This window comes from Alosa sapidissima, chromosome 9 (genome assembly GCF_018492685.1).
Source record: "Alosa sapidissima isolate fAloSap1 chromosome 9, fAloSap1.pri, whole genome shotgun sequence".
Classification (NCBI taxonomy): domain Eukaryota; kingdom Metazoa; phylum Chordata; class Actinopteri; order Clupeiformes; family Clupeidae; genus Alosa; species Alosa sapidissima.
Window position 1 is genome coordinate 32,760,308 of NC_055965.1, and position 22,253 is coordinate 32,782,560.

General features: G+C 43.0%; 3 protein-coding genes across 11 annotated transcripts in view; all 3 read left to right on the forward strand.

Moving 5' to 3' along the window:
* LOC121718943 (zinc finger protein 239-like) overlaps positions 1-22,253 on the forward strand; it is a 627,858-nt gene that overhangs the window by 336,170 nt on the left and 269,435 nt on the right. The gene's annotated exons all lie outside the window — the stretch shown is intronic.
* The window catches only part of LOC121718854 (zinc finger protein 665-like), a 1,212,449-nt gene that overhangs the window by 47,834 nt on the left and 1,142,362 nt on the right, over positions 1-22,253 (forward strand).
* The window catches only part of LOC121718796 (NACHT, LRR and PYD domains-containing protein 3-like), an 800,724-nt gene continuing 783,058 nt past the window's right edge, over positions 4,588-22,253 (forward strand). For 8 of the 9 annotated variants that reach the window (XM_042104000.1, XM_042104003.1, XM_042103999.1 and 5 more), the window contains exons 1-5: positions 4,588-4,730; positions 5,049-5,162; positions 5,821-6,131; positions 10,990-12,838; positions 14,912-15,082. In XM_042104000.1, the coding sequence (XP_041959934.1) occupies positions 4,603-4,730; positions 5,049-5,162; positions 5,821-6,131; positions 10,990-12,838; positions 14,912-15,082 (2,573 nt within the window). In that variant the 5' untranslated portion in view covers positions 4,588-4,602. The remainder of the gene's footprint in view (positions 4,731-5,048; positions 5,163-5,820; positions 6,132-10,989; positions 12,839-14,911; positions 15,083-22,253) is intronic. The other variant, XM_042103998.1, reaches the window with a different exon arrangement.

Here is a 22,253-nt window from a genome sequence, read left to right on the forward strand (position 1 = left end):
ATAGAGACAGGCAGATTTTTTTTTTTAAAGGCCAGTTATTTCATGGATCCAGAATACTGTGCATCCTGATAAAGTTACCTTGGCCTTTGGAATTAAAATAGCCCCACATCATCACATACCCTTCACCATACCTAGAGATTGGCATGGGTGGTATTTCAGTTAGCCTATTAGCTGGTTTGATGCTCATTGAGCTCAATGCAATTCGAATGCAAAAATAGCAAAAATAGACAATAATAGACAATCTGACACTATCAAACACAAAAGGGAACATCTTGATTTGGTCCGAAAGTATAAAGCATTCAACAAAGAAAAATGTGGTTACTTTGAACACAAGTTGGACCTGGCTACTGAACACAGCATCCATCGTCTGTGGTTTGGATTTGTTTGCCTCTGTATTGCTGCCATCCCATGTTTGGACTTCACTACTGGATTGTACTGAGGAGTTTTTAATAAATCAACTTTGTCAGGTTGTGTAAAATTCCCCCTCCCACCTACTCTACACCTACACATTGTACTGTGTCTTTAAGGAAACAACATCAACACTGAAGGATGGGCTTTAGTGCTGTGTGTTATCTAAGCTGTAAAACCTGTTATAACAACTTCTTGAAGGAACACGAAGTTCACTCTGAAACAGGTATCAGCCAGTACAGGTGGAATATATCTTAGGTGGTTAAACAGATTTCAAGGTGAGTGCCTTTAATTATTTTGTTGTGAAATGTAATTACACATGGTTTGAGGGTGAAAATGAAAATAAAAATAGGCAATTGATCTTTAAACAAATGCTCTAAACATACTGTAAGTATATAGGAAAATTTGTATAGGCAGAGGTATGTATACACAAGTTCTTAGATCTAATTTAGACAGCATTATGAATGGTAGCCAGGGACACAAAATAATGTTTTGTAGCTGCTTGACTTAGGGGTTGAATGTTGTCCTTGTGCTGATTTCCTGCTTATCCAATGTCATGTGACCCCATACTGGAACATGTTCACCGGGCACGTAACTGTAGTGTTCCGTTTGCGTAATGGCTGCTGCAACAATTAGCTTCCACTGTAATCAATGGAACTGGCTACACCAGGGGAGATAGCGGTGCATTCTGAAATTAGACCATTAGACGAGTCTTCTATAACTATTTCTACAAACATCACTTCAGTTATGGACCCATTGTAGTCTGGGCCTAAGACTCTAAACAAGCCGTATGAAATGTAACAGATTTCACTCTCTTGTTGTTATATACCAAGCAGGACATCTCAGAAATAGAGGAGATTTGAGGTTTGTTTTGTAATTATAGTGACCCTGATGGTGAAGCCAGTTCTCATAACTAAATCAGGGCTGTGCTGGTAGTCCATACTGTGTTATCTTGGTCTGATTAGTGAAGTATGATTCTGGTGACTTGACTAAATAACATCAACTTAATGTTGCGCTATACTTAATTAAGCAATAAGCCCCAAGAGGCCGTATGTTACGCTGATTCTACAAACGCTAAGGGGCGTTGTTAGGCACGATGCGCTAGCAGATAACATCTTAGCTCAATGACATGCAGACTCTTGCCTATCTTTTAGAAAGATCCCATTATGATGAGAATTACATACATATGAGTAGGAATCTGACACCAGACCCTTTGGCTTATTGCTTTTCTAAAACTGTTACCAGTGGTCGACATTACTTGAGTACATTTACTCAATTACTGTACTTAAGTCGCTTTTTCATGTATCTGTACTTTACCTCAGTATTTAAATTTTGTTAAATGTTTTACTTTTACTCCAGTACATTTCAAGGCCAAATATCTTACTTTTTACTCCACTACATTTTGTGACAACTGAAGTTCCTTTAGGAAAAAAGACTGTCCAAATAAATGTGTACTTAGATGTATATTTTCTATTAAGAGAGCTAGGCTTTAAATAATGGTCTTGCCTAGATGTTATTGTCATATCTACTATTTACCGTACCTTGTTGTCCCCTTTTCACAATATTGATGTTACCTCAACTAGCCTCTTGACGCCATAGAGCAAATGATAGACAATGATAGACAATCTGACACTATCAAACACAAAAGGGAACATCTTGATTTGGTCCGGAAGTATAAAGCATTCAACAAAGAAAAATGTGGTTACTTTGAAGTATCTACGATAAGATATCACATTAGTTTGTTTTTAGTTCTTTCTTGAATTTCCCCTTGAGGATCAATAAAGTATCTATCTATCTATCTATCTATCTATCTATCTATTGCAATTATTAGCTGATTTTGTCCTTGAATGGAGGAGAAAGGCTCAATGACTGCATGTCTGTGCCGAATTATTTCAACAATAGTAAATGCAACTGTATTAATCATAATACATTTCAGGACTTTTACTTTCGATAGTTAAGTACATTTGAAGGCAAGTACTTTTGTACTTCCACTCAAGTGGAAATGTAAAAGGAGGACTTTTACTGGAGTAACATTTGACCATGTGTATGTCTACTTTCACTCAAGTACAGGATTTGTGTACTTTGTCCACCACTGACCGTTACTATAAATACCTGGCAAAGTTTCATAAAGTAAATGTAGAGCAACTAGAAATATAAGTTATTCCTAGATAATCATCCTTTCACTCAAACGGTGGTTACACTCACAGTCACACCGACAAGAAGGGTCACACGAGAGGCAAACATCCATAAACAGTAAATAAAGGCAAAGACACACACAATAACCCGCCCAAAGTTATCCTGGAACCCCAGCTGCAGTGCATTGTGGGAGCCCGTAGCTCTAGTCCAACACAGCGACAAACCATTCACCTAAAAGGTGGTCACACTCACACTGACAAGAAGGGTCACACGAGGCAGAACTAAAGAGGGATTCACGCTACACTAAAAAACATCCATAAACAGTAAACAAAGGCAAAGGCAGACACAATACCCCCCCCAAAGTCCTCCCGGAACCCTAGAAGCAGTGCATTGTGGGAGCGAGTAGCTGTAGTCCAAGACACCGACGTCACAATATGTAAATAAACGTTCCCGTAAGAGTTGGAACCGTATCTATTGACATACTGAATGTACAGTAAATATAATGTATGTAAGTCACTTTGGATGAAAAAATGAATAAATGTAAATCTTCTAACTTTCTGAGGTGGGCAAGGGGGCCCATTTCATATCCCAGAACAAGCTTAATACACCCCTGGTATATAAGATATTTCACAGTTTGGGTGTGTGGTTTTGTGAATTGTATTAAGTATTTTGATAAAACGAGCCTAGTTTGCAAAATTGTGTTTTAGCAATTGGAAACAAACTGTATTTGTCACGTTCCCAGTGGTGTAGTTTGAGGGTTTAAGTGACGCCACGTCTTCAAGTGTTGGCTCTTATAAAAATCTAAGTAAGTCAACCCTAGTCTTGAAAGAACTTACATGGTTTGTTGGCACAAAACCGATATGTTTCAGTTTTTCTCAATTGCTTTGACCTGCTTAAAGAAACTGTTTGGTATTCATTAACACCTTCTTTGCACAGCAGAAGTCATCTCTTGCAAATGTGCTCAAACATTTTCATTGGGTTCACACAGTTCTCATACCTTTTTGCAAATCAGATAACACAGATTATTTATTCAAAGACCCCAAACTCTTTTGATTTCCCTGTGCTAAACAAACAGAAAGCATCTATTCACAGGTGGTAGATTCCTTGCGTAAGTCTGAATCTCTGATACACCTGTGTGAATCTCCTCAATCAGCAATCATTCATTATCCATAAGAGACACAATGTCTGTTCAGTGTTGCTATTTGCAAGTGTGGATCTAAGGCACATTTAGAGAATGTACTGTATTGCCTATAGTTCAGGGGTCTCAATCACCCGGCCCGCGGGCCAAATCCGGCCTGCGTCCGGCCCAATTCCGACCCGCGACGTATGTCAAAATAATAATGTAATCCGGCCCTTGAGACTTTTTAATTGCGACAAACAACGATACTGATTAAAATAGACGATAGTTCCAAGTACGGTGACAAATCTCATTTGTACTCTGCTCCACTATGTGCTAGATATCCAGAGCTTCATTGAAACCCAAAATCGCTGCGCAAAGTTTTCAGGAAATACTTGTAGGCTATTAGCGAGAAACACAAAGACGTGCATTTGTAATGACGCGGAAGCGATGCAGGCCATAGTGTTGCATAAATTGAAGCAGAAATTAAGCAGAAATAGGCCTACACCAAATGTTGAAAAACGTTTACGTGTGATGAAGTCTTAGGTAGGCTATGTTATTCACCTATTTTAAATCTGAAGGAGAATATCCTTTTGGAGATTATGATCGATAGTCTATTGAATGGAGGTGCGTCTGCGTGACGGTGTCCACAGAATACCATGTAACGTGGAGTCAAGAGTTGACACAAGCATTCCCCTCACCTCCTTTTCCGCCTGTGTGGGTCCTTTGATTCCTGTGTGGAGGGGAGTCTAACAAACGTCTAGTCTGGTTCTAGTCTCGTTTGAACCATTGTTGGTGTATTTGTCTCATTCATATGAATTCATATTTGTGTTCTGACTGTTTCCATATAGACACACACTCTGAGATGTATATTCGTCTTACTCATGTGAATTCATATTTGTGTTGTGACTGTTTCCACATAGTGAGACATACACTCTGAGATGAGTGAAGAGGCCGAGGGGGCTGCAGGTCACATGAGACCAGAGTCTGCACTACACAGCTGTGTAACCATGGAGACTGACCAGGATACTGTTAGCATGAACAAAGCATCAACACGGACCAGTGCAGGGTGGGTACAGAGTGATCACACACACACACACACACACACACACACACACACAAAGAGTAAGAGTAAATAACTGAAACCCAGTTGCTCCACCTCTATGGAACAGACCATAGAAACATGCATACAAATAGGTGGTAGCAACAGAGACTATTCTCTAAACGCTGGTAAAGCGAGTTCTGTGTGTGAGTGATACTGTAAGTCATTAATGTTGACGTGTGTGTGTGTGTGTGTGCGTGTGTGTAAGAGGAGATGTGACATTATCTTTGAACACATTGAGTAATTTGTGTTGAGTTCATATCTTGTGTCTCTTTTTGTTTGCAGAGCACACACACACAGACCTCCATCTCCAGTGCCCAGCTGTGTCTCCATGAAGAGTGATAAGTCCATGGATGATATGCCCAAATTCAGCAGTGGACAAGTCCCATCAGGACTAAAGTGAGTTTAGACAGATATGAGGTCTTGCAAGGAGATACGCACACACACACAGAAAACATGTAGAACTGTATGGCCCTATAATGTAATTGACATACAGTAAGTTGCTTTGGACGAAAGTGTCTGGGAATTAGGGGTGCATTCTGCTTTTTGACAGTGTGAACACTTTGAATCTACACAGTTTTCTATTCTATGATTTAAAGGGATGTGTTGTCTGTGAGTGTGAGTGGATGCTAGCCTAGGCTGATGCAATCGCGTCAAGACAAATCTGATTGGCCAATACACATTGAAAATAAATGAACATTTTATTAAATTATTAAAATTATCCCTTTCTTCATCCCACACCCCAAACATGTCATACAAAATGTCGTGGAACAGAAACAACAACCAGAGATTTTCATAAGCTATCATTTTATTGTCATCGCAGTTTTAAAGCTTCGCCACCAGGGGGTGCTGCAGCGCCACTGAATAACAACACACTACGGGGAAAAAACACAGTACATTTCCCCCTATTTCGACAGATATTTCTTGCACTGTCTCTGGCAATTTTAGCCCTGGGCACATCCTCATTGTTTTGTTCTGTAGACAGAGAGAGAGAAAGAGACAGACAGAGAGAGAGAGAAGAAAATTAATTTGATTGTCTTATTCCATGTCTCTGTAGTGAGCTCAGTACTGATCTGACTCAGGATCAGTCCAGATGTGGAGTGTGTGAGCAGGTACTGAGGGACCCAGTCATCACCACCTGTGGACACAGTTTCTGCAGGCAGTGCATCAGCAGCTACTGGGAGCAGCCTGGACTACCAGGAGACCAAACCTGTCCCCAGTGTGGAAAGACATGCAGAACCCAACCTCCTCTACAGCCTCCTCTGGATGAACACACAGATATGAGCACACAGGGTGAACACACAGGCCTGATCAACAGCAGAAGACACCTGCACACTGAACATACACCAGGCAAAAAGAGGGAACTAGGTGAGTACACATTTTGGCTTTTTAGACATTTTCTTGATTGTATCTGTTATGTAATGATAATAAACAGAGTAATTACATTTATTGCAAAATATTAATGATTACAGTCCTATTTTACAGTGAGTTAATACCAGTGATGGGCAGTAACGCGTTACTTCTAACGCGTTACTGTAATCCAACTTTTACTTTCCTGCAAGCAGCCTGCGTTGCTGCGTTACTAAACCGTGATTTTGCCATAGGCAGTAAAAGAATTTGGGATTTTGCCATATGGATTTTGTAAGACTAACTCGTGACAATGATGTAGGCTATAGCTGCACGATATAGATGTAAACAACAGACACACGTGCAAGACATGGAGTGCAGGAGAGAGCGCGAACATGGAGCATTTAAAGGGGTGGTTCAGGATTTTGGACATAGGACCTCATTTCCAAGTAAGCAAGTGTGCTATTTATCAGTGGAGACCGTTTTCAACACGTTTCATCCAGTCCTTCTAATTGCAGAGTTCGCAGGTGCTAGGCTAGCGCATGTCAACGGTATGTGCTAGCCTGCCACTAAAAACAGTCTTACCCACTCCAAAGTACACCCGAGGCAAATAAATTATAACGCCAGACTATCGATGTAAATGTCTGTATTGACAGTGTTATTTCTAACGTTATTCTATCCTTGAATTTCAACGATCGCATTACATTTTGAGGGACTAGTTTCTTAGCAGCGGCGGAATTATACTTGCTCCGGTTAGTAGTACTGCGCCGAAAAGTAAACAGTAAAGCGCACTCCAATGGGGATACCTAGTAGTAGCCTTGGTAATATCAGTCCGCCGCTGAGTTGCAAAATGACTACTAGCAACTTTAGGGACCAAAGTATAACTATTGCAACGCGATGCAAGGGTAGTTGTATTTCTTACACTATTCTATCAACACAGACATTTACATCGATTGTCTGGAATTTGCCTCAGGTGTACTTTGGAGTGGGTAAGACTGTCTTTAGTGGCAGGCTAGCACATACCGTTGACTTGTGCTAGCCTAGCACCTGCGAACTCTGCAATTAGAAGGACTGGATGAAACGTGCTGAAAACAGTCTCCACTGATAAATATCACACTTGCTTACTTGGAAATAAGGTCTTATGTCCAAAACCCCGAACCACCCCTTTAATTCATTGCAGTTCAGACATTAAGAAAAAAACATTAACGCTGTACACTCTTCGTGGGAAGAAAAATGTTGTCTACAGCGAAAAATTCCACCTCAAATCTGAGCAAGCACCTAGCAAGCCGGCACAGGAATGTGAAACTCATTGAGACACCCCCAGATTCCGACATGACGGCTGCAGCAACAGGTGAAAATAGAGGACGTCGCGGGTTCCCTGTAGCCCTGTATCCAAATATATCGCTAAGATAGGCCAGCTTCAAGAAATGTTCATTAGTGAACGTGCTTGCAGATTCAAACATGCGCTCACGCTGCCTTGACACGAGCGCTTCCCTATGAATAACACAGTGCGTCCATTGCGCATCGGGTGCTACCTGGGCCTAGGCTACAGATAAAAAAAATAAATTAAAAAAACTCCTGTTTTTCGCGCCCTACCTGGCATGTCTCCGCGACCCAGTAGAGAAACGCTGGTTTAAGGGAAACGAACTATTGAAGACTTCAACACTCACCAGCCCCATTACAAAAAGGCAAAGACCACATTATATTTTTGCCCATTTTCCAAATCACAGTGAATGCAGCCAGAATATTATAATGCCCTGGCTCCTGTTATAACGGGCCAGTAGGCTACAGGCAGGCCCGGAGTGGGTAATCGGGAGAATCGGGAGAATTCCCGGTGGGCCGCTTCACTTTTGGGCCGGTCGAAGGAAAAATATTGACATTTGCCACGTTAATCTATCTTCTCTTAAAGTTGGCTACACACGTTCGCATTCTATGCCTAACACCACAGCCTCTGCATGGGTTGTTCTCCCCTCCCAAGAGTTAATTGGTTGGGTCCATATACTGTAGCCCGTCTTTTCTAAAAAGTTTTCTCAGATACCAGCCGGGCCGGCCCTACCGTAGTGATAAGCGTCAGGGAGGATGGATGGTAGAAAGAGGCCATGAGGGACTGAAAAGGCCAGGGCCCAGTTTCCCGATAACGACGTAGACACGCTCTTAAGAGGGATGCACGACCACATAAAGACCTCAGGATACTTCGGTTTGGCTTTAGGGACCCTCTACTCACTACCACGTAAGTGTAATGTTGTTTGGAACTGTAGAAGAGGTATAAAAATAGCGTTTTGTAGCGGCGAAATAATATGCCCTCACTTCCACGCTAATGAGTTTTGACTAAAAACGGTAACATCGAACTTCCTCAAAACACATCCGAATGACATGATTTGGATGTCAACTCAACGTATGTACTCCCAATCATCCGTAAATTGATCTAAAGTGCATTTTACTCCGGATAATTCCTTTAATGCAGCATGTTGGTATTTCATTGAATATATTGTACAATGCTGTAAAATATTGGGCTATGCTTCCTAATATGTTGCTGGAAAACAGAAATATGTGTGTTTAATTTACAATGGCACATTATGTATTTATTTATTATTATATCTGCAGCACCAGCTGATTTTAACTCTGCTGAAGAGGATATATTTAGAACTTGTCATTATTTCAATACATTTGACAATTTTAAGCTTGACCTACCACTTTCTTAGAGCGATGAGGGACAGGTGGGGCTCGAAAAGGCCCCCTTGATCAAAGTGGAGAATGAAAGAAAAAGTTTGAGAACCACTGCCTTAAACTAAGCATTTACATGAAGCACAGTAGCCTATGCCGATTGAAACACATTCCACTCAGATAGGTGCTACCAGGCTCATACGGGCTATCACTTTTAATTGCAAACAGAAAATGTCTAGCTAGCTGTTTATACCAACTTAATATCATGACTATTAGCAATATAGTGCCAAATGTGGAGTTTGTGGACTAGCCATAGGCTTATATTTGAATGGAGCTGATCATTATGAGAGTTGTGTAGATGCTCTTAAAGTGACAGCGCACCATTTATAAATGAGTTAAAGGAGAATTCCGGTGTGATATTGACCTAAAGTGTATCGAAACATGATACCGAGTGTGAACGTATGTCTCATAGCCCATCTCGGCTTGTCCCCTGCACTCCAAAATCTGGCGCTAGTTAGCCGATGCTACCAACATCTTTTCCAATAGTGGTGCTTCGGCATCGGGCTAGCCATGCAAATAAATCACTGTTTTACACCCATTTACGAGGCTCAATGTATCTCCACACTTCATTGGTAGACTTCAGAGGGCCCTGACATTTAAAACGAGACATTGAGAACTTTGAAAAAGCACTGGTAGTTTACTTACAAGACGATTTATACAGACAGTATCTTCACGAAGTTTAGCGTTTGCAGCCATCTTGAATTTAGTCACGATAAGTCGAGCAACGAGTAAGAATGAACAGCTATGATAAGGGATCAGATTCCAAAAATAATTCAGTGGAAATGCATGGATTCCAGTTGCTGCTACTGGAAGAAACTGGAATCCATGCATTTCCACTGAATTATTTTTGGAATCTGATCCCTTATTATACCTGTTCATTCTTACTCGTTGCTCGACTTATCGTGACTAAATTCAAGATGGCTGCAAACGTTAAACTTCGTGAAGATACTGTCTGTATAAATCGTCTTGTAAGTAAACTACCAGTGCTTTTTCAAAGTTCTCAATGTCTCGTTTTAAATGTCAGGGCCCTAGGAAGTCTACCAATGAAGTGTGGAGATACATTGAGCCTCGTAAATGGGTGTAAAACAGTGATTTATTTGCATGGCTAGCCCGATGCCGAAGCACCACTACTGAAAAAGTTGTTGGTAGCATCGGCTAACTAGCGCCAGATTTTGGAGTGCAGGGGACAAGTCGAGATGGGCTATGAGACATACGTTCACACTCGGTATCATGTTTCAATACACTTTAGGTCAATATCACACCGGAATTCTCCTTTAAACTGCATCAAATTAGTAGTATTTCTTAAGAAATATTTTAAACTAACAGTTCTGCTTTGGGCACCAAAATAGCCAGCAGCGGCACTGCACACACACAGTTCAAACACATACTCTTCTTGACATTAGAACAGCCTAAATGTGGCATGCAACAGCATTTTCTGTTTTGGTAAATGCATTACTCCTCTCTGCACTGCAACTGTTAAAAGATGTAAATGTTAATAGAGACTTTGGTTTTAATATTTTTTTTTGCTGTATTTTATTTACATCTATTCGAATGAAGGAGTATACACACCAAAAAGTTAAGATTGAAACTAATAAAACCAAGTTTTAAAAAAGCGTATTCAGGTTGTGTATAGCTAGTGTGTTTTTGTAAAGTAACTAAGTAAAGTAATTAGTAAAGTAACTAATTACTTTTGAAAATAAGTAATCAGTAAAGTAACTAGATTACTTTCTTGGATAAGTAATCAGTAATCAGTAACTAATTACTTTTTCCAAGTAACTTGACCAACACTGGTTAATACTCATGAATAGTTTCAGTATTTTTAAAAAAAAAAATTTTCCGAGACAGACACAAATACCTGTTGGTGTATTGGGTACTTTTAGGACTCTTATTAAATTGAACATTCACCCTCCATTTTCTCACTGAAGTGTAATATTATGAAATCGCTGCTCTCTCCCTTGGAATGTTCGTACCCAGACATTTTAATGCAAAATGGGTGATCATTACTACCTGTAATGTGTAACTAAAGTGCCCGACTGAGGATGTCCTGAAATATCGCCTCTCATGATAACTCATGGAATGCGTCTTGTCCAATCAGAAATTATTAAATAGTTCAACAGGACCTAACTGTCTTTATTGACTTGTCATTTGTAAACAGACGAGGACCTGAGAAGAGTTATAAAGAATCACAAAGCCAGTCTGAAGAGGAGGTTTGAGAATATACCTGAAGGCATCATCAAACAAGGAGCTGAGATTCTCCTCAATGAGATCTACACAGAGCTCTACATCACAGAGGGAGAGAGTGAAGGGGTGAATAAGGAACATGAGGTTTGGCAGGTAGAGTCAGCATCCAGATCTCAATCCACAGAAGACACACCAATCAACTACAATGACATCTTCAAGCCCTTAGCTGGACAGGAGAAGCACATCAGAACTGTGATGACCAAAGGTGTTGCTGGAATTGGAAAAACAGTCTCAGTGCAAAAGTTCATTCTTGATTGGACAGATGGAGTAGCAAATCAGGATGTAGATTTTATGTTCCCCCTTTCTTTCCGGATGCTGAATTTAGTCAGGGGTGATCAGTACAGTCTTCACAGGCTCCTGCTTGAATTCCACCCTGAGCTGAAGGAGCTGAATGATGGTGAAGGATACAAAGACTGTCAGGTTGTGTTCATCTTTGACGGTTTGGATGAGAGTCGGTTGACTCTGGATCTGGAACAGAACAGTAAGTTGGCTGATGTAAAACAAACATCATCAGTGGATGTTCTGATGACGAGCCTCATTCAGGGAACTCTGCTTCCCTCTGCACTCATCTGGATAACCTCACGACCAGCAGCAGCCAGTCAGATTCCTGCTCAGTTAATCAACCAGGTAACAGAAGTACGAGGATTTAATGACCCACAGAAGGAAGAGTACTTCAAGAAGAGAATTAGTGATAAGAGTCAGGCCGACAGAATTATCTCCCACATTAAGGCATCTAGGAGTCTCCACATCATGTGCCACATTCCAGTCTTCTGTTGGATTGCAGCCACTGTACTTCAGCAGATGCTGGAAAAGAAAAACATCAAAGACATTCCCAAAACACTGACTGGGATGTTCATACAATTCTTGCTCATCCAGACCACAAGAAAGGATCAGAAGTATCAAGAAAGCCAAGAAACAGATAAGAAGAGGCTCTTGGAATCACAGAAAAAAATACTACTGAAGCTGGCAGAACTGGCTTTCAAGAATCTAGAGAATGGCAACCTCATGTTTTATGATGAAGACCTGAGAGAGTCTGGCATTGATGTCAGTGAAGCCTCAGTTTACTCTGGCATGTGCACCGAGATCTTCAAGGAAGAATCTGTGTTTCACCAGAGGAAGGTCTACTGCTTTGTGCATCTGAGTGTCCAGGAGTTTCTGGCAGCTGTGTTTGTGTTTCACTCATATTTAGCTAAGAACCTTGAGACATTGAAAACCCTCTTCAGTGATGAGCGTAGACATGAAGTCAATCCATCAATGTTATATTCTTTTCAATCAGCACTACGATTAAAACCTCAGGATGACTTGCATGTTTTACTTAAGAGTGCAGTTGATAAGGCTTTGGAGAGCCAGAACGGACACCTGGATCTCTTCCTTCGCTTCCTCATGGGTATTTCTGTGGAGAGCAATCACATACTTCTGCAAGGTCTACTGAGCAACACACACAACAGCTCTGATAGTATTAAGGAAACATGTCAGTACATGAAGAAGCTCAACAGGGAAGGTCTCTCTCCTGAACGATGCATCAATCTTTTCCACTGCTTGCTTGAAATGAATGATGATTCCATGCACAAAGAAATTCAGAAATACCTGTCTTCACCAAAGAAAATCAAACAGAAGTTGTCTCCTGCCCACTGTTCAGCACTGGCCCACATACTTCTGATGTCTGAGGAGGTGCTGGATGAGTTTGAGCTAAAGAAATACAACACATCAGATGAGGGTCGCAGGAGACTGCTCCCAGCTGTGAGGTGCTGCAGAAAGGCACGGTGAGTTTCTGATGGAGAGACTGTGCTAACTATAGTGACTAAATAATGTTGCAGTCACTGCTGTCTATTGCTGATGTAGCCCGACAGTACAAAACATTAAGATATCTCGATTCAAAAGTAAAGGTTATCCTATCCACCCTAAAACGGTTGACCAGCTGAAGGTATGTTTTCGGTAGGCCCGTGCAGTAATCCATCCCTGGGGAGAGGGGAGGAATATTGCACAACTAATGCAATTAGTAGGCTAAAGTCAGTCACTGTCAGTCACCCTCACACTGCCCAGGGTGTCATACAAGCTAGGACCGCTACTGCCTCTTGAATTGTCATTGTGTAAAAGAGTGAATGTGAGGCAAAAAATGTGTAAAGCTCTTTGAGTGCTCGAAGGAGTGAAACACACTAAATGTCATTTACCATTTAAAAAAAACTGAACCTAAATTGGGTCCTTCATAGCATTAACTCTCAAGCAAGCTGTGCATTGTTAAACATTTAGCAAGTGCAGACTTGATGTGACATAACGGATAAACATAGGCCACTGCTATCGTGTGTCATATTATTTACCGATAGGTCAATACCAGCCAAGTCTCTGAAAAATCCTTATTAAGTTTTTGAACCTTCGACATTATTGGTCTGTAAATTGTCTGACATTTGTGTCAGTCAATATTTCTCATGAGATATCTTTTGAGTTTTGTAGTACCTTGGCTATGTGTTTTGTGCATACTATAGTTAGCTAAGTTATGCTAGCTCTCGTTGGTATTTCCAGAGAATGTCTAAAAAGAACTTGAACTCTCGGGAAACTTCCTTCCTTTGGTTCCATGTGGGGGCGCTCGCGGGCGAGTGCAGAATGAATGGATGTCAATGGAGCTATACCCCTCAAAATCCACTTCTCGGGATATAATTTTTTGTCTAATAATCTGATTGTTGCATTCGAAAGGGGAGGCAAAGAAAATACACACTGCTGAACATTATATATTTTTTTAAAGTCGCTTATAAAGCCTTTCAAAAATGTCAGTGACATCATTCATTAGCAGAATGGTAGCGTGTTATGGGCAACGATGACCTAGCCTGGGTGTTCCCATGCTGCCTTGCGCGCGATTTGATTCACGCTGCTAAGGCAGCCTGGAGACCATGGAGCAAATTTTCGCCTGAGATAGGGAACCAATCACAGAACAGGTGGGAAAGCAAGACGATGATGAGCTATGCACAGACACATTTGATAGACATCCGTGGCACCCAATAAACGGATCTGGGCATTTTTTTCAAATATGAGAAAATGAACGTTTGGTTCCCAGACCACGTCTCATTGAGAAGTGGTGGCGCTAGCCAGGCTAACGATGACCCAACCTGTAAAAAATCAAGGAAAGGATATTCAAATATTCGTTCATTTAACTTTTGTCCTATAATCCATATTGAACTTGCAGAAATTACAATACAATCTGTCACAAATTTAACCGTCTAGCTCCATAGACCCCCATTCATGTTGCACTCGCCCGCTATCACCCCCAGTGGAACTCTGGTGGAACTGCAACCAAATTCGGTACAATGGGGCTTAATAGGGAGTGAACAGGCTCTCTGTAGACGGGCTCTGGTATTCCGAAGGCTAATTACTAGCAATCCCTGTGTGTTGAAGCTGTGTTGTTAGCAGCATTAGCTAATTGTGTTGTATTGCATATGTAATGTTATGTGAAATGCATATGCATCTTTTTCTGTATTCTTTTACAGTTTTACATGATGACAATGTATCATGTAAATAATGATGTATGTTGAAAGTGAAGCATTGTTGTAAACGTCAGTAAACACAAGAAGCCTTTTTTATTTTTTGGAAAGCTTCTGACAAACACACAGGGTTTAGAAGGACAATTTTATTCCAATTAGATGTTATCTAGCAGTCTAGTTCTACCTGCTAGTGACACAGTACGAGGGCAGCATAGTGTGTATGTGAATGATCTGTGTAGCCTACTGTCATTATAGGGGGATAATATCTCTTGAGTATGTTGATTTAATGGGGCACTGTTTAAACAGTATCCCTTCCATTTATCCATCTCTGTAATGTTTTTATCTTCTCATGTTGTTCTGTAGACTTGCTGAATGCAAACTCTTAGAGAACTCCTGGAAAATTGTGGCTACTGTTCTACAGTCACCAAACTCCCTGATACAGCTGGACCTGAGTGACAATGACCTGGGAGATTCTGGAGTTCAGCTTCTCGCTAAGGGACTGTCTAGTCCCCACTGCAAACTCCAGACATTAAGGTTGGTGTAAGGCCATGCATTTCCTGACATTTATTTGTATTTGTTTGTTTACTTATTTCTGTAGTTAGTAATACACTACAATGACAGGGAAATTAGAATTCTACCAGAAAGACTCAGTAGACAGAATAGAATCAGTTAACAATTTAATTAGTAAAGGAACGGCTTGGATGCAAGCATGATCGAGTCCTGAATAGGTAACAGTCTTTGGCGTAGGCCCCGTCTCGGATCCATCCAGCGATGAGCGGATCTCGTCTCCTGCCGATGGATGAAGGCAGGGGCGGGGAGCCTACCCCCAAAAGGATGAGTGATGCCCGCCAGGGCGGTGACTCAGTAATCTGGTTCTGAGAGGAGCAGAGACATTAGTATACATACAAGATGAATTAAACAGCATGACTGGGCCGGGGTGAAGACGTTGTGCCAGGACGCCGACAGAATTTTAAAGTAGCTTGGTGTTAACCATAAACCTAGGGTTGTAGTGGGGCCCGCAGCATGCTTTCGCTTTAGTGGGATTTAGAAGCTTGACGAGCTGGGCAACCAGCGTCTAGGGCAATCTAGACCAACGTGACGGCCGGGCGACCGGCATCCAGGGCAACCTGGACCGAACTGGGCAACCAGCGTCTAGGGCAACCTAGACGAGCGTCACGAGCCGGGCAACCGGCGTACGACGCGACCTGAACCATGAGCTGGGCAACCAGCGTCTAGGGCAACCTAGACAGACATGACGGCCGGGCAACCAGCATCCAGGGCCACCTGGACCAAACTGGGCAACCAGCGTCTAGGGCAACCTAGACGCGTCATGAGCCGGGCAACCGGCGTCCAAGGCAACCTGGACAGTGAGCTGGGCAACCAGCGTCTAGGGCAACCTAGACCAACGTGACGGCCGGGCGACCGGCATCCAGGGCAACCTGGACCGAACTGGGCAACCAGCGTCTAGGGCAATCTAGACGAGCGTCACGAGCCGGGCAACCGGCGTACGGTGCGACCTGAACCATGAGCTGGTCAACCAGCGTATAGGGCAACCTAGACCGATGTGATGGCCGGGTGACCGGCATCCAGGGCAACCTGGACCAAACTGGGCAACCAGTGTCTAGGGCAACCTAGACGTGCATCACGAGCCGGGCGACCGGCGAGAAGTGACCTGAACCATAAGCGTCGAACGAGCTGGGCAACCAGTGAAAAGGGCAACATGCCCATGGCTGAGACTAAATCACCACAAGCTACCGGCATGCTGGGCCCCAATATGTTTCAGCGATTAGTGCAAGGCGAATGCCAGAATTTAACCACCGCCACCAGGATTTGTGAAGGTAAAATGAGGTACCAGAGTTAACATGGGAGAGCAAATTCTGAGCATCGAAAATGTCAAGAGGAGTTAGTTTGATGCATCCTGATGGATGACGTGGATAGCCCTTTTTGGCCGGCAGTCTTGGCTGCGCCGATGCGGAATGAGTGAGAAGTGAACCTCTTTGAAGAGAGTTTACATTTAAGCAGCACGTTAGCTAGATGGCTGCTGAAAATCAGGTAAAGTGTGAGCCGTAGTTTAAGGTAGTGAACGGGGACCAGGGAAGCAAAACATGGTTAGGGTTAAAAGGTTAAACATGATGTACTCAGGATCAATGCAGGGGAATAGAGCTTGTGGTTGCAGATGCTTGGGACCAGAGCAATGGGTTAGTTGATATGGGTGCTTGAGTATATTCGCATCGAAGTCATGTGGTTTAATATTTAGGATAGATAAGCATTATGACTAGTTTTGTAGAAGACTAGTGCTTGTGAAGCCAGATGTGTGTTGTGGTTCGATAGCTCACCTGCAGCGGCTAGAGTGAGATGAATGCATTGAGCTGCAGACCCAAGGCCAAGATGGATGCGTGTGAGCTACACCTTAGCACCTGCTCTTGGAAAGCCCCCCAAAATAAGATGAGCAGCATCAGTAATGCGAGGGAAGCATGACCTTGCGACGTAGACAAAGGACTTCAGGACAATTCATGCCTGTATGTGACAGGAGGAAGAACATATGTAACTGAAATATGACGAGACAACGAACAGATGAGTGCTGGGGTACCACCATGGTGCTTATGCATCTCAGAGTGCAGAGGAGCTCTGAGAATGACTTAACGCGAGCTCGCTATACCAGCTGCACCACTGTGGCAGGATAGGACACTTTAGAACTGGCTGCTGGAGAGACAATGAGTAAAGGTAGCAATGAGGAGAGAATAAGCAATACATATCGCCCAACTGGATGCAGAAATTATATTAGTCATGCGCCAAGCACTGGCCCCTGAGTGAGTGGAGGGGTGTGCATTCACGTGACATTCCATGTGGCCAGGACATTTTTAATCAAAGCGACTGACAATGTACCCTGGGAATCCAGAGTTCTCACGGAAGCGTTTGCTCAGGGAGAGACTCGAGTCTGGCAAGGAGTATGATGCACATAACTTTTGCCCCTTGCATCGCGGGGAACCAATATCTGTGTAGCTGATATAGCGGGCCAGAGGCGATCTAAACAGATGACAGACGAAGTGTCATCCAATTGCGTCGAAGTCCGGTATCAGGCAGTTAACATTGACCGTATAGCGGTATCCTGAACCATGAGCTGGGCAACCAGCGTCCAGGGCAACCCAGACAGACATGACGGCCGGGCAACCGGCATCCAGGGCCACCTGGACCAAACTGGGCAACCAGCGTCTAGGGCAACCTAGACGAGCGTCATGAGCCGGGCAACCGGCGTCCAAGGCAACCTGGACAGTGAGCTGGGCAACCAGCGTCTAGGGCAACCTAGACCAACGTGACGGCAAACAGGTTAAAGCTAAAACAATTCTCCCACAATGCCAGTGCAATTAAAAACAATTTAGAAGGTAGAGCACAATAACGAAAAGTGCATCAGTGAGTGCCGGTTTTACACAGTCAAGAGTCAGTTCTAGACAGGTGATAAGTGCTGGGATTAGGAAGGCTAGTTTTAAGCAGTGCTACAAGAGGAGATATCCTCGAAAGCGCTGGCCTTCGGGAGATTTGTGAAGACGGAGGGATGACCCCCTCCAGTATGAACTGGAAACATGATCCACACGATTGCGTGATTCCGTGAACCGGCACTGCCATCCCTGTAAGAAAGTAGATGTTAGTGTGATATGTGGAACTGCTTCTCCATTGACAAACTGCATCCCCTCAACGGAAGAGGGGAGGCATGATGCACCTGCAGGGGTTAGCAAATTAAAGATTGGGAGGAGAATGTAAAAGGAACTTGCACGTCCTCCCTGGCGCGATCACTTCGGGTGAGCATATCTGCCAAAAACAAATCAGCCAAGGCAAAATAGGAAAATGGAAATTAGAGTACACATTATTTGCAGAGGATCCTGCTAAAACGGCAATTCGAGTCAGCAATCAATGTGACTGATGGTGTGACTAGATGGGCTGAAATCACACGGACACGCAGAGACCCGTTGTGTCTAAAGAGAGTGCATGAAGGGCGCGGCGTTGGCCTGAAGGAGACTTGAGTCTGCCAGTGATGATGGACCGCTCCGTTTGACCTGCGAGAAGGAAGGAGTGGTTAGACAGGCGACATGTAGCATCGTCATCGGTAAAACAACCAGCCAACGGCTACGTTGGTAGTCGTGATCAACGAACTTCCAGCATAGGCCACCACTTAACCACAACTAGCGAAATGTAAAACTGCCGACATAATCATGAACAGCAGGTAACCATTAACACCAATATATGGAGTGCTGAAGCGACCCACTGGTGGGCAGTGAGCAAAGTGAGGCCTGCCATAGAATTCCTAGGAACCCAATACACGATACGGAATCAGAAAAGACATTTTAAACATACAAAAGACGCTAGAAGGATATGTTACATACACAAATGACACAGCTTCTTAATTAAAAGCTCAACCATGTGGGCATGAGCCCACACTGTGGTGTCAGCTCATGAACACTGACATAATACGGGCATTGAAAAGAAAACACCTATTATTGCCTAGATAATAGCTTGTGTGACATACTGGCAATTGATGACCATGGGCCGGCGTGCCGTCATTTTGGTTCGTGCTTTGGTGTAAGACCCCCCAAAATTGAGAACCCAGATAGCCGAGAACGTCGGGGACGTCACGGCATACCTGGGACATGACAGATCAGCAGTAGCTGAGAGTAGTTTGAGCAACGGCAAGTGCATGCAGAGAATCACCCGAGGAAGGCCGTGTAGACTTCCTACCAGAAGGTATGGGACGCAATCCCAGATGATTAAACGAATGCAACGATGAACTGGCTTCCCGCAGCCATGCACAAGGAGTGATACTTGAACCGAAGGTCCAGCAGACGAGTAGCCTAGCCTAAAGCCTATGCAGCCCAACGAGCATCGAGGCAAATTAAGAGGCTACACAAAAAGACAACTGGTTTGACGACGCTCAACCAAGGTAGACATCGAGATAACCACAGTGAGTGTAGAACATCAATTAAACAGGTCTTAATACAGGGTTGGGTTCAACAGCAGCGTGGTGCAGGCCAGCAATTTACAGCACAAATCGCAAGGATTATAAAATCAGCAGGAATTATGTAAGGCGGCTTAAGTGAAAGTTAAACCGTGTCAGACAAGTCAGTTTGTTTGCTGCCCGCCGAATATCGTTGGCAAGCAGGTTGCATGACTGTGGGTAGAGTGTAGCCCAGCTCGAGGAGCTTGGGAAGAGAGCACGATAACCTTACCAACCAGACGCTGAAGCTTGAGAAATTGTTGCCGAAAACGACATGGGCCTGCAACGTTGCGCGAGGACGGCGACCCAGCAGTAGGTTATCGTGAATTGAAGGCTGCAACAGCGTGAGCGTGACTGGCTCCGATATGCAGAGATTAGCGATGAAGCGACATGCAGTGGCCCTGACTGAAGGACGCACAGGTCTGAACAGCGCAGCAAACGAGCGCGGTAGGATTGTAACAAGTAACGCCACTGAGGGCAGAAGGGGCGAATGTAAAAATGCAGAGAGCCAGGTCCACGCGGAAGCCTGAGCTAGGACGTCAAAGTCAGCGTACTGAGAAGCAGAAGCAGTGTTAGGTGGTACATATTTAAAGAGCCCATTGAATTCCTATAGGCTAGCGCTGATTGAATGAGTGAATGATCAGATTGCAGGGCTTTCCCGAAAGTAGGCAAAGCTCAGATTGGCTCTGTGTAAGCATGGGAGGAGTAAGCTACACTACGAGTCTTCCTAGTAGAACTTTCGCTGAAGCTATCATCTATTCATTATAAAAAGAATTGAACTATATGCAAATTGTAAGAACTATATGCAAGCCACTGCCATTGTATTGCCATAGATAAGCCATAGATAACCAGTCAACAAGGCAAATATTGGCTGATGCCGATGTTAGGCCATTATATTGTTCATTGCACCCCTACAATTTAGCCATATTACATCTTAGTGAAACATTTCAGATTTGTGTGTGTGTGTGTGTGTGTGTGAATGATCTATGCCACACTCTAAAACCTCACAGCTATCATTACTTCAAATGTTTAGTAAGTTTTGTTGAGATTACTTGCTTAAAATGAGTGTAATTTAATGTTGAGGTGGAAAAGTAAATTTAAATCAAGTAAACTACTTGAATTGCTGAAGTTTGTGCTACACTGTGAATTTAGTTGGTTAACCTTAATTACTTTTAAAAAGCATGCAAACCGATGAAATTGAGCCTTGAAATTACTGACTAATCTGAAATAGGAATTGCAAGTTGTGTAAGTAAATGCTTACTTAGTGTAGTGCACCTACACTACTGAGAATTCCTATTTCACCTAACTAGGTCATTACAAGTAAAGCATACTGTGTTTTTATTAAACACAGTATTCCAGATTAGTCTGTAATTTCATGGCAATCGATTTGCATGCTTTTCAAAGGTTTAAAGGTGTAACATTAGCCTGGAAATCCAGAACCTGGAAATCTAGAAAGACTAAGGGCAGGCCCGGAGTGGGTAATCGGGAGAATCGGGAGAATTCCCGGTGGGCCACTTCACTTTTGGGCCGGTCGAAGGAAAAATATTGACATTTGCCACGTTAATCTATCTTCTCTTAAAGTTGGCTACACACGTTCGCATTCTATGCCTAACACCGCAGCCTCTGCATGGGTTGTTCTCCCCTCCCAAGAGTTAATTGGTTGGGTCCATTTACTGTAGCCCGTCTTTTCTAAAAAGTTTTCTCAGATACCAGCCGGGCCGGCCCTACCGTAGTGATAAGCGTCAGGGAGGATGGATGGTAGAAAGAGGCCATGAGGGACTGAAAAGGCCAGGGCCCAGTTCCCCGAAAGCATCTTAAGCCTAAGAGCGTCGCAAAGTCCCTCTTACGAACGCCTTAAGATTTGCCGACTGTTTCCCGAAACCATCGTAGCTTAAGAGCGTCGTGAAAACACTCGTAGATCTACGAGTGCTCCAGAGTACTCGTTACCGGCTAAGAGCGTCTTAACAGTACTTCTCACTGAGGTCACCAACAGGACATACAGAGGAATTACAACTCAGAAAATACATAATCCAACTTACGTTCCCATTCTTTATTGTGTTTACCTGTGATGAATCAGATTTTAGCATGCAAAATAGCCTACATTTAATGGTCATAATAATGTGATGAAAAGCGGACAAAAATGCAATCAAGTTATGAAACGAGACGTTGCCAGAATAGTTTGACATTATCTTTGCTAAGTGAATATTTTATTAGGTCTATGAGGTAAAAAGCAGAGAAAGCAACATGTGGTTTAGTCTGTAGCCTACTGCATCAAAATCTAAGCCTACACATTTCCTCTCTTTCTTACTCGACTTCTTTCTTATCTTCAAACGTGTTCTTAAGTGACACAAAAATTATTGCATGGTGCAACAATCTAATCTTAAAATAATTACAATTATTTATGTCTCTGTGTGGTATATAACCTAGGCTACTTGGGATGCTTACATGCAGATGTCAAAGTGTTTCTATTTTCGTATTGATGTGAATTAATGTGTAGATCCGAAGTTTAATGTGTAGATCCGAAGACGGTGATGTCAGTCACCTGACATCACCGTCAAATCAGAGGATATTTCAGAACTATTAACGTGGACAGCTCCCCTTAAGAGCATCTTAAGAGCAGTGCACGCGCGTTCACGCTACGAGCATGTTCGGGAAACATTCGGAAAAACCAAACGAACGATCATAAGATGAATCGTAGAAAACCCTCGTAAGAGCGTC